General features: G+C 43.3%; 1 protein-coding gene across 1 annotated transcript in view; it reads right to left on the bottom strand.

Moving 5' to 3' along the window:
* The window catches only part of LOC139923102 (uncharacterized), a 47,205-nt gene that overhangs the window by 10,352 nt on the left and 24,253 nt on the right, over positions 1–12,600 (bottom strand). Inside the window, exons 5-8 of the mRNA XM_078286027.1 lie at positions 11,615–11,676; positions 10,041–10,217; positions 9,520–9,661; positions 6,746–7,053 (exon numbers count right to left, since the gene is read on the bottom strand). Coding sequence (XP_078142153.1) covers positions 6,746–7,053; positions 9,520–9,661; positions 10,041–10,217; positions 11,615–11,676 — 689 coding nt within the window. The remainder of the gene's footprint in view (positions 1–6,745; positions 7,054–9,519; positions 9,662–10,040; positions 10,218–11,614; positions 11,677–12,600) is intronic.

Below are 12,600 nucleotides of genomic sequence, written 5' to 3'. Positions count from 1 at the left end.
TTAATGTGGGGGCTGTTCAAGAGGCAAAGAGTGAAGGGAAGTGAGTCTGTGGATAAACTGCATGAGTGGTAATCAGTGTCATTTCCAGGGAAAGGAAGAGTTGGATTTTTGAACCTACACATTTCACTCACCAACAGACCTGCCAATAGCCTCCAGGAGAGCAACGTAGCTGAAGGAGTGAGGAAAAACAAAAAAACGACACAAGGCAAGAGCCAATATGTAAAGCAGTATAGGATTAGATGAGAATCTAACCAGGGCAGAAGTTTGCCAATGCAGTGGCTTGAGCCCAGCTCATCTGGTTTCAGCACAGTCTGTCTAACCAAAAGGTCATCTTACCGCCCCAACATGGAGTCATTTGGAGGATTATTATCTTATCTTGAGACCAGTAATGCACTCCGACACTGTTTTGACAGCAGTGAGGAGGCTAAAAACAGAGGCTGTCAGACCAGTTGGAATGCTCTTTTTGGATGTTGGCAGGCATGTAAGTGAGCAAAATATAATGTCCGTAATTGCCAAACCTCCTTTAAATGCAATCTTTGGGGTGAGATTTAAAACTAAGGTGAGAAGGTAAGATTGAAACTACAGTGCTGAGATGGGACTGTGTTAAGATAAGATAAGATAAGATAAGATAAGATAAGATAAGATAAGATAAGATTGCACTTTATTGATCCTCTGGGGGACATTCAGGTAAGGATAGGTACAGTGGGAATTCTCAGGACAATCACAGAGGTGGCCTCCCAAGCTCTGAATTAGAGTCTTGACCCATCTCCTCGATGGATGACGCAAGAGAGAGGAGAAAGAGGGTAGAGATGGAAGGGTACATACATTGCCTCCACGGGGAGAGTGCTTCAGATTATCCTTGGAGCCGCACTTTGACTGTATGTGACTGAAGTCCAGCTTCTTGTTTAAAATCTGAATCTATGGAGAAATACAGAGATAATATGGGCCTCTTAAATGGTGGATGCAGATGGATGCTTGTCATGAAACCACTGGCAGGAGACATTAGGACGACACTGATGAACATGGTATTGAGAAAATGTTTGTTACTGCAGATGAATGACATGGCGTTTTCTGTTACTGAGTATGATATGGCCTTTTGATTGAAATTTCTACAACAGTCCCACTAAGAAATCAACTGCAAAATCAGAGGGACATCTTGACAAGATTTGTGTGTGTGTGTGTGTGTGTGTGTGTGTGTGTGTGTGTGTGTGTGTGTGTGTGCATTACTAAGTGAGTGAGTGCATGAGCATCTGCATTCAAGTGTTTGTGTGTGTGATTTGTGTGTTAAAGGAATACACCAAGTTTTTGGCTCATTGGCCCATTGGTCAATTTACCTGTTAAGTGATGAGAACACAGACACCGACATCATCCATGTGTCCCCAGTAGATCATTGGATCCAGTGCTCCATGCTAACACTTTAGCATACACTGTGTTGAGTGATAATAGGCCACTCGCATTATCTCAAAAGTGAGAAGAACACTAATAAAATGTTGTAAGTGTTTTTTTTATTATATGGCCTGAAAATTCATCAAATTTAAAAATGAAATATCATTAATCAATACAGCTGATGTATTTATTTTAGGACCTATTTCAGCTGAGCAACCATGTATTCATCCACTGCGCAGTGATTTTTATTTTCACTTGCTATGGAAACAAGGAAAGTTGTCTCCGGTAGTTCAAAACAGTATGTTATTTTTGTATCATATTTTGTGTCAATTTTACCAATTTCCTACACTGCTGAGTACAGCAGTACACAGCTACAAGTTCTCATTTTCACACTTTTGAGATAATGATAGTAGCCTACTATGACTCAACATAGTGTATGCTAAAGTGTTAGCATGGAGCCTAGTATCGCTCAACACAGTGTATGCTAAAGTGTTAGCATGGAGCACTGGACCGAACGATCTACTGGAGACACGTGGATGATTGTCATGTTCTCATCACTTAATGGCTAAGATGACCAACGGGTCAGTCTCACTCTCCCAAAACTTTGGTGTTTTCCTTTAAGAGTACCTACTGTAGGAAACATGGTGCTATAACAGACAGTGCTGAGGTATACCAGTGGGTCTTTGGTCCAGGTCACACTGTGTGCTGCTGACAGATATAGGGTAATGGAGACGAGGCGCAGTACTGATTTCCAGATCCAGGAGGCGCTGCGTTTGGCCTCCGTTGGCATACTGTGGCCCCTGCGCTTCTACGAGCACAATCATTGGACAGGTCAGTTGGTATGGCAGGGACCCACTGGACTGGTTGGGGCTCGCTACAGCAAGTACGTTCTGTACTATATAAGGGTCAGGCCGAGGAGTACATATTGCTGTTGTCATGTGAAAACCTTGTAACTCCAGTCTTGGTGATTTTCATGTTTAACTTCAATTGAAGTATTGCAAGGTCCTCAGTGGGGTGAGAAAAAAAACTACCCTAGCCTTTCAAAACCCATTGGATAAACTCAAAAATGCCTCGTGGTCAAGCTAGGCAAGGCTGTTTTTCTTAGTTCCTGAAAAGTTGGAGATGTGAGGTTATCACATGACAGCAGCAATACACCGTAGAGGGGCAGTTCAAGAATATTTCAATCACGGGGGGCACAAGGCAGAGGGTTGAGAAGAAGACCATAGCAGGCCATATCTACAGAACCAGCTTCTTTATTCCTAGTTTTCTAACCAAGTAAACAGGTGCTTAAGGATGGCCTCAGCCTGATGTCTTTACTTATTGTATACCCATCTTACAGTGCAGTGTCCAAATGTTCAGATGGTGAAGAACACAGAGAACACTGCTCTGAGGAATGGGTCAGGGAGACCAAATTTGTGGGCTGCCACCTTGCCATCCTTAAGCACTTGGTCCAGTGTTTCTTCCATTAAGGAGAGGTGTGTTTGGATGTGAGGGGAGGGAGCACTGTGGGGACTGCACATCTGGCTGCTTGGTTCTGAAACACTTTAGAATGAGGCCAGTTTGTAATGAAGCAGAAGTCACTTTTTTATGTGCAGAAAGTACTTTTAAAGTACGGTCTCACGTTTAGGCCAATGTCCTTAAGAGATGAGGTTGATCTTCAGTCTACATATTTTCTTTTAAAGCACAATAGGCAAATGGTGACACTGAGACACTGAGAAGGTGGGAGAGGAAGGAAGAACTGTGACATTGTGCTGATATGGATTCCTACTCAGACCTACTGTTTCCTTTGTTAGCCTTTTTCCCTCATCCAGAAGAATGAATGTATATTCCTATTTTGTGTCATTGATAAATTGTGCTTTATCTCCACACAGAGATGCCACAGAGAGAGATCTTTAGCCGACTGTCGCCTGGTCTAAAGTAGATGTACCATGATGTGAGATACTCAGCAGACTCACAATGACCACTACAACAGCAGACAACCTCCCACACACACCAAGCAACAGGCCACACTCAAAATGGCGGACAGCAGACGACGATAAGCACACAGCCCCAGTTGGTGTTTCAAGGCCTAGGATGTAGAAGCAGTGCATTGTGAATGCACGTATAATAATAATGTTAAGCTTCATTGATCCCTGGAGGGAAACTCACTCTCTGGTGAACAGGTAAATTCAGGTACAACAAGCCAAGTATTAGTCTCAGTGTGGAAAGTTGGTCAGAGCAAACTTTTACACGGATACATACAAAAAATGTTTTGCATAACCCGCAGAGAGCAAAATTTTAAATAAACCTCCACTTTGGTCCAATATACACAAAAAAAAATTATCAGATTATTAACGAATAATAAATTTGTGTATAATCAAACAAAACTATTAATACATAATACAGTGGAATTAAGACCAAAACAACTCATTTTTCTTATTTCTATAATTGTCTGATAAGCCACACAATTATTCATCCCTCTCTGAGGCGCTTTCTTTAAATCCACTTAAGAGACACAAATAGCAGCATTTAGGCTAAGTGTTTGTCTAGACACTTGCTACTGAGTCTCCTAAAACATTCATGCGCCTTTAAACCCCTCTTGAGTCGCGCCGTCAAAAGAGCAGAAAGCCACCGCCTGAAGAGGAGGATTACATTTTAACTCGCTCTCAGGCGGCTGGTGGCTAAAGAGACGTTGGGCAATATGGGAGTCAGGCCGACCTCGCTGCCCAGACAGTCACCCCTGTGTTTGGGGGGAGAGCTGTCACTACTAGTTGGAGTCTGCTAGGAGACACCCGCTGCCACCCAGGGGTGACACACACACACACACATGCACACACACACACACACACACTTTAGGGGGCTAGGGGTAAATCATGAAGGGTGTTCCAGACAAAATGCAACACCAAGTGGCAAACACTCACATTTTCTGCACACAATCAAGTTAAAATGCTGAAATTAAAATTTTGAGTATGCACTTTCATTTTTAAGCAGATGTTGAGATGATTTTGGGATTGATGTTGACATTCTTGACATCAAAGCTGCTGTTATTGACACAAAGACTGATGATGCTCCTTTAGTAGGAGTGTTGAGACTGTACTTTGTGGTGTTTTAGACTGTCATGAAGTTGGGATGTCCTCTCTCCTGTATTAGTACTGCAGACAATTCCTTCTTGGTTATATCACATTAGAGCCAAATTAGTATGTTCTAACGGGAAACTCTAATGTCTTTCGACCAACAGGTTACCAGGCCATTTCTAAAAAGAGATCAAACTTGATTTTTACAAACAATCCCTCTTGGGAATGGAGCATAATAGAAGCAGTAAGATCAGCAAGCATGCAGGAATAAGTGGGAGCTCTGCAATGAATCCATCGACATGGAGGAGGCTGTTATTCCTGGAAGCTTTAAATTTGTGTGTCGTGGAAACATCTGTGATGGGATGTACCTACTTGATACGCCCCATGACAAACTCAACTCTCTCCTCTAACATTGGAATTTCTATGCGAATGCTCAGATAGGGGAGAGTTTGATAAAATACTGTGTGTACGTGATGAGGAGGTCACCCCCGAAATAGCTAGACACTGATGTTGGGGCATGAGTAACTTTGGGAGGCTGGGGAAACAGGCATGGGGTGTGCCAGATAACAGAGTGACACATTCGCGCGCACACACACACACACACACACACAAAGGAGTGCATGGCAACATTCAGCCGCACGACCCTGAAAATAAATCACTCCCAAAATAAAAATGTAAAAAAGTATTCAATATATGTGTGGAAATGTCATAAATTTGTACGACTCCTGAGTGTGCATCACCCTATTTGCACTGCCATCTGCCACTCATCCACTCTCCAGAAACCTCCACTCCAAAATACATTTGCACACGTTAGGAATAACAATGCCAGACTAGATGCAGCACAGCCGCCGATCGTGACCCACGACACACACAAACACACACCAAAACTATCCCTCCACCCGGCCCGTTTCTCCCGCAGATGACAGGCAGGCATTTGGAGGATGATCTTTGCTTATTTTGCGGCTGGCTGCACAGTGCAGCGCAGAGATCAGGCAAGTTGTAAAGATGTCAGCCAAAACGCTAAGGCTCCTAATCAGGTCATCAGCGGAGGCTTGTAAGAGCTGATCTGTACAGACACACTGCTGTAGCCATCACGACGCTCCCTGCTGCAGCGCTGACTTTGTGTTTGGGCTCTGAGAGGCTCGCACCGGAACGAGAGATCTGCCACATCGCCGGGTGTACGCTCCAGTCGGAGACCCGTCTTAGGCAGATTCTGCACGGCAACAGAAAACGCGATTTGAAATGCAGATTTGCGTTTGCTGGAAGCACTGACAAAGCCAGGGGTAAGAAGTCGAATGTGAAGTACGAAAAGCTCTGTACAGGGTTCCCATGCTTACTTGGTCAAATTTAAGGATTTTTCAATGACTTTCAAGCTCTTGTTTGGTGAAATTAGAACTCGAAATTGATATGTTTTGGGGTAAGACATGACATTGGTCAAAATTAGACATCATAGAGGCCTAATTTTTTACTCTCAACCTTGTCATGCCAAGAAATCCTGGTGAAATCATTCATTTTAAAACTGCTGCTATATCAACACAAATCTCCATGGAGAGAGATTGCCAGAGAGCTGAGGCACACTGATGACTTTGGGTGCTATATTTCAATAAAAAACATTAAAAATAAAGAGTACTTTCAAGGTCATCCAATCACTTTAACAAACTTTCAAGGACTTATTAGATTTCTCTCAAATCCACAAACTTTTGAGGATTTTCAAGGCCTTTGGGAACCCTGGTTGTTGGGGGAAACGTCATCTTCAAAGAATAGAAACATATAGACTAAAGCTGAATGGAACATTGCATTTCATTCAATTGCATTTGCATCACCCAGATCGCAAGAAATAGAGGCAAAAGTCTAATGTTATTTCCTCAATTTTAGTCTAAAGTTGCAATAAATGGCTGTAAGCATTAATGGGCGCAACGTTATTTCTTCTCCAAAACGGCATCCATCTGTTCCCTTATTTCAAAGAGCACTTAAAAAAAAAAACATTTTCTGCTTGTCCCTCTTTTAAATCCATGAGCCAGCAGACAGATTGAAGGACAGACGGTGGAGGTAGGAGGGTGAAAGACTGGAAGACTACGAGTGTGGATACAGGCAGTAAAAGGGGAGGGGGGGAAAGGCCATAGGAAAATAAACATAGCAAGGCTGAGGGAGTCGCCAGTCAAAAACACACTTTGTCTGAGACCATAAGCAAGACAGAAACACATGGAAAAAGCATACAACATCGCAAAGGAGGGAAGAAACTAGGAAGTAGTCGGACAGAAGCTACAGGGTTTTTTCGGGGGGAGAGGGTGGAAGACGAGCGTTACCTGGCCTCCTTTGGGCTGGTACTTGATATTGTCTGTGGAGCCGATCTTGGACTTGACGTTCTTGAAGTCGGGCAGCGGCTGGTTGACGATGCGGAGCTGCTTGGGTGTGGTGGCGGGCGACTTGGGCGGGGTGCGCACCACCGCCACCTTCCGCTCCTGGGACATCAGGCTGAGGGAGCGTGGGGTCCCGGGGGTCCGCGAGGACGAGGAGTAGCTGGGCGGGGTCCCCGGGGTGATGGCCGTGGAGCCCGGGGTGCGCGGGGTGGAGTGGCCGCTGCGGGCCGAGCGGGAGCGCACCGACTCTGTGCCTGGATTGGAGGGAAATTAGGGTGGGGGGGGGGTCAGCTGGAGGTTAGGAGTGATTGCATTGCAAAGTTCTACCATTTGCTGTTGTTTGGTGATTTTCATGTTTTAAACAGGAAATAATGCCCCTTTAACTTGAATTGAAGGATTACATGCTCTTCTATGGGTTGAGAAAATAAGCCTAAGGGACACTGATGAAGGCATATGGTCCAAATGATTGTCTAGTCTCTTCCCTTGAACGATTCATTACCTCCGCCAATGGAGTTGGACGAGGGTTATGTTTTCGCCCCATTACGTCTGTTTGTTTGTCTGTTAGGAGTATATCTCAAAAGTTATCAATGGATTTGCATGAAACTTTGTTGAAGAACTGATTAACTTGTCATACCAATTGGCCGTGTGGTGGCAGGCGTGGCTTCTCACAAAAAGGCATAAAACGTATGAATGAGCACCATCAAACTTTGTGGCCTAACAGCAGACAAGAAATCCTCCATTATTGGTCCAATCAAACAACATGGTGGCACTGGAGAGCTCATTTCCAGTTTAGGCATATCTGCCCTGCAAATTTTTCCAAAACTTGGTACAGTGGTAGAAGTGCAGCACTAATGGAAACTGAACAAATATAGAGCTCATTGGCCATCTGGTGTTGCAATAATCGGCTAAAATGCTTAAAAGTGTCTAGAATTTGAACAGTCAGATCCCATGTTCCATTTCAGGTATAGTCATGAAAATGTGTGCATCTCCTGCTGTGAAGCAAGTTGGTAATGGGGCATGGAAGAAATAACTTTTGGTGAAGATCCAACATGTGGAACTGGCATATCTTTGACAATTGCATAGTGTAGGCGGAGGTATGCGCTCTACTGAGTGCCATCTAGTTAAAATTTGTAAAGATGAGTGCGGACTTTCAACTGTTTTTTAAATATAAAAGCTAAAACTCATAAGAAAGAGGTATGGAGAATCCCCTCTACCTGTCATACAAGGGGCCCGTCCTGTCCTATGCTCTGCCCTCATCTCAGTGCGAAATGCTACAGGAAGCAAAAGAGGAAAGGTTTAGGATCTAGTAAGAGGAAGAAGGAGGAGGGGGAAGGAGGAATGAAAGGAGGAAAGAAGCAAAAGCAGGTTTGGCCGTTGCTGTTGACACTCCAATCCCAAATGCACCCACCTGGATCTGTCCTGAAAACCAAGCTACATAAGTAAAAACAGCAGAGGGAAAATAGTGAGACAGAGCTATGCGGAGATGGTGAAAGAGGGGAGGGAGAGATGAACACAGAAAAAGAGACAGCAAGGGAGAGAGAGAGAGAGAGAGAGAGAAAGAGATGGATAGGAAAAAACACTGCTACTATCTGCTCAGTAGGCCTAACTGTGTCAGCATGCCAGAGCCTGAGGGACAGTCACAGTGACAGAGTTGTAATAGGCGTGATTCCATGCCTAATCAGTTATTCAATTATTGTAATCAACCATATTATGAAAATTAGTAGCCTAAGAATTTTTCTATTGTTTTTATCTGATTGTTCTACATTTGGGTTAAACTGATATATAGGGCTGATATTGTCCTTTTATTAAAAATCAGATGTCCTCCATTATTATTATTATTATTAAGAATATTTTATTATTGTCTGGGGTGAAGTCTGGGGAGCCATTGAATATTTGTAATTTTTACAAACATTTTGGCAGGAAAATGGTCAAATTTAAAGATATCAAATATCAGCACAAAATATTGGTATTCAGACATAATTGAAAAAATATCAGTTTTGGTATTGGCCTTCTCTGATCTTCAGCTAATTTAATTACAGTACATGAACAAATATTATTATCCTGGGTTTCAATGGAGAGTTTAATGTCTCATCAGGATCTAAATTCAGTTTCAGAGGCTTTTCCACAAGAATAGAATTCTTGGATAAACATTGAATATTTGTAATTTTTGGTGCAGCTTCAATCCAAAACTATCAGTATCGACCTTCAAAAATCCATATCGGTCAAAAATCCATTGTTATATACTATAAACAACTCTGGTACTTTCTATTAAAGGGGCAATAAGTTACATTTTTACTGCCCCAAAGCACAAAATGACCATAATATATCTGTTGGGAGGTTGATAGGGTTGTTGATCAATACCAATGACTCAATGACTACTTCACCAGGTGCTGAGATTCTGGCTTTCAAAATTCATTTTCCAGCTCGTACCCTGTTTTGGAACCTGTTCACTAGACACTTCTGTTGGATCTCTGCTCTAATTAGCTAGCTTACTCATCTCTATTGTGAATCTTTATAGTTTGTGTCAGTTACAGGCCACCATAGCTCAGGGGGACGGAGGGGTGTGGGTGTGTGGGCGAGTTGCGTAAAAAGTTCTATCAGTGTTGTTGCAATTCCTACTGGTGGCCTATAGAGGTCGATAAAGTTCATGGATCACTTCATGCCCCTTTAAATGCTGTTAACATGTGAGCTGAGCGGAGCTGAGAGGAGCTGCAGCCTACATGTGGGTCTGCGTGGAGCCGTGGAGCCGGAGCTGGTGATGGAGGTGGAGCTCTCCTCGTGGTCGTGGTAACCGCGGCGACTCAGGATGGAGGCAGGCCGTGGCAGAGAGGACCTCTTTTCAGGGCTCCGTGATCCGCCGTCCTGTCACACACACACACACACACACACACACACACACACACACACAAACAGAAATGCACACACACGCACATTAACAGAAATACACGCATGCACATAAACAGAGGCACACATATAGACACAGGCACACGCATATGCCAAAATACGGCAAAAGAACCACGCACAGACACAGACACACACACACACACACTCACACACACACACAGGAGATTAATAAGTCGTTCCTTAGGCCACTGAAACTGACATCAGCCTGAGGTTTTTTTTAATCCTGAAGGCTTAGAGGGGCTCAATTAGGAAGAAAAAACAATATTTCAAACATAAAAGATGCTGTGTACTTTTAGGTCTTACAGCTACATTCAGCGCTGCTCTACCATCCACCTACCTTTCCTATAAGACTGTGTAATACATGGGAGTGTCGAGAATCGGCCGAGGATGGGCGGGGCTTATCTAACCACTCTACCAATGAGTGGTTAGAGCAGGTGGATCTCGACCGGGGGGGCATGACGGCGGACGAGGAGGCCACCCGGGATATGTAGGTGGGGATCTTTGTTAGTGGCGAGTGATGGGGATGGCACTGGGGTGGCACAGAGATGAGGCCCGGCGGGTGAGATACAAGACACAGGGTGACAAAACAGTGGTGAAAATAAAAGTGAGTCAACATGCATCATCAAAACACAGGATTTGATGGATTCCTTGTGGCATGGAGAATGAGATATTAACATCAGATCTGTATTTAGAATTTAAACCGCTGCGAAACAGCCATTCGTGCACATTCACTGTTAAATATGTCAAAATAATAAGAAAATAAAAAGCTGATGTTTAAAAGCAGGAGCGTGAAAACTATTTTTCACCATGCAAGAACTCATTTTGCTTCGACAGCAACGAGCTACACTTACAGATGGCTCAAAAAAAAAGAAAGAAAAAAAGACAACAGATGTTTTGGAAGACTGTAAATGGAGTGTGTGATTCGGCAACTTCGGCTAATCACTGTATACAGTGTGGGCATGAAGTGACGGACTGCACTTACAGTATGCTGCGATGACATGACATTTAAGATGTGCCAGGGGATTGTGTTATTTTCGACACAATCACTGTCATTACGGCGGCGGAGGAGTGAAACAGAGTCACGACCACAGCCGCTGGAGAAATGTCACGGGGTGATTCAACACCCACTGAGTAAATACGCTCTAAATGGATCTGCGGTGGGGATTCTTCATTCCGCGTGTGTGCGTGCGAAAAACCCATTAAACAAGGCAGCGTTTCACACAGATGTAAAAACAACCAACACACACACTCATTAGTACAAAGGGAGGCCATTTCACAAAGAGTAAGGTTATGTTAATAAAGAAGTAAAGTGCACTGTTTTTATCATGCAGGGAACAAAGGTTAGATGGACGGGGGGGGGGGGGGGGGGGGGGGCAGCATTCCTTAAACAATACCTCATATCTGTACTCTTGATGAGGTTTCTCTTCACTTATTCCTCAGGAGTTTATGAAAGTGATGTAGGTGATTTTCAATAGCTCTTTATTCCAGAGGGATTTGCTCAGCCTGATCTCTGTGGTTTTTATTGTTTCACTGTCTTAAAGCACTACTAGCTGATCCAAATGGCAGCAAGAGGTACTGTAACGGTTTGAAAACTGTTTTAACTTCAATACCCAGAAATCCTGTAAGGTGACGTCAGTAAACTGCACACAACACGCTCGTGTTTACCAAACCAACTGGTCCGTGATGCTTTATACCAAAGGAAACCAAAGGGACCAGACGTTGGTGAGTCCAGCCTGGTGTTTAATTAGTTTTAATTACTCACATCCTGTGTGTGGAGAAGATTTCCAGATGGGATGGGACGCTCTCTTCTCTATTGCAACCCCACTTCGTGATTTAGGCAGATTGCCTAGTGCAGCTTTAATACAATATTTCTCTGAGTGGTTTGTGAGGCAGAGGTCACTGGTAGAGTATACTAACCGAGGCTCTGTCCCGAGACTGTCTGGCAACGCTGAGGGGCTGACGGCCGTCTGGTACTGAGAGACAGACAGAGAGACAGAGAGACACAAAGAGAGTGGGAGGGTATTTAGATCAGCCAAAATTCAATAGCAAGTAAAGAAAAAAGTAAACTCGCAAAAAAAGCAACTCATTTTCTCTCTTGTACACACACACACACACACACACACACACACGCATATGTATTACTATACAAATGCGTGAGGACCATTGACAACCTTCATTCCCTAACCCCTAACCCTAACCTTCACCAATACATGCCTAACCTTGACCCTTACCCTAACCTAAACCTAGAATCCTAATTCTAATCTTAACGTTAAACTCAAGTCATAACCCCAAATTAGCCTTTAAGTTTAACTGAAATGAAAAATGCCTTTTTTGACTTATTTTTTTAGCTCATTCTATTATACCATACACCTATTTGACAATTTATGCTAAATAAAAGAGACAAAACAAGTATTCTCTTGTATATTTATATCAAAATCTCATTACTTTTACTTCCTGGAAAATGGAAAATCTTTAGTGGTAACGTCATCTTGTACTAGGAGGCCTACATAAAAATTCCAACCAATAAAACCATCACAGATTTTTGAAACAATCCTGCCCCTCCCATCAAATGCAACTGCCTTTCTCTCCCTAACTGATACCCCATTGGTTTACACTTTTGAATGATCCCTCCCCACATTATGTCCCGCCCCAAATACATCACATTAAGGAAGCAAGATGCTCTCAAAATGCCGTTCCGTTGTGACTTTATTGTGAGAAATGTTCTCACTTTGGGGGATTTTCCTCATCTTTCTATCCTTGCGAGGATATTCGGTCCGCACAAGTATAGAAATGCAAGAACACACACACGCAGACACACGCATGCACCGTCTCTCCCACTCCATCTGAAAATAAGACTTTGTAACTTTGCAAACCCCAAATCTGGTGTGCTAAGCTAT

Source organism: Centroberyx gerrardi, chromosome 10 (genome assembly GCF_048128805.1).
Source record: "Centroberyx gerrardi isolate f3 chromosome 10, fCenGer3.hap1.cur.20231027, whole genome shotgun sequence".
Classification (NCBI taxonomy): Eukaryota; Metazoa; Chordata; class Actinopteri; order Beryciformes; family Berycidae; genus Centroberyx; species Centroberyx gerrardi.
The sequence above is the reverse complement of the archived record's forward strand: the minus strand, read 5'-3'. Positions and strand labels throughout refer to the sequence as shown.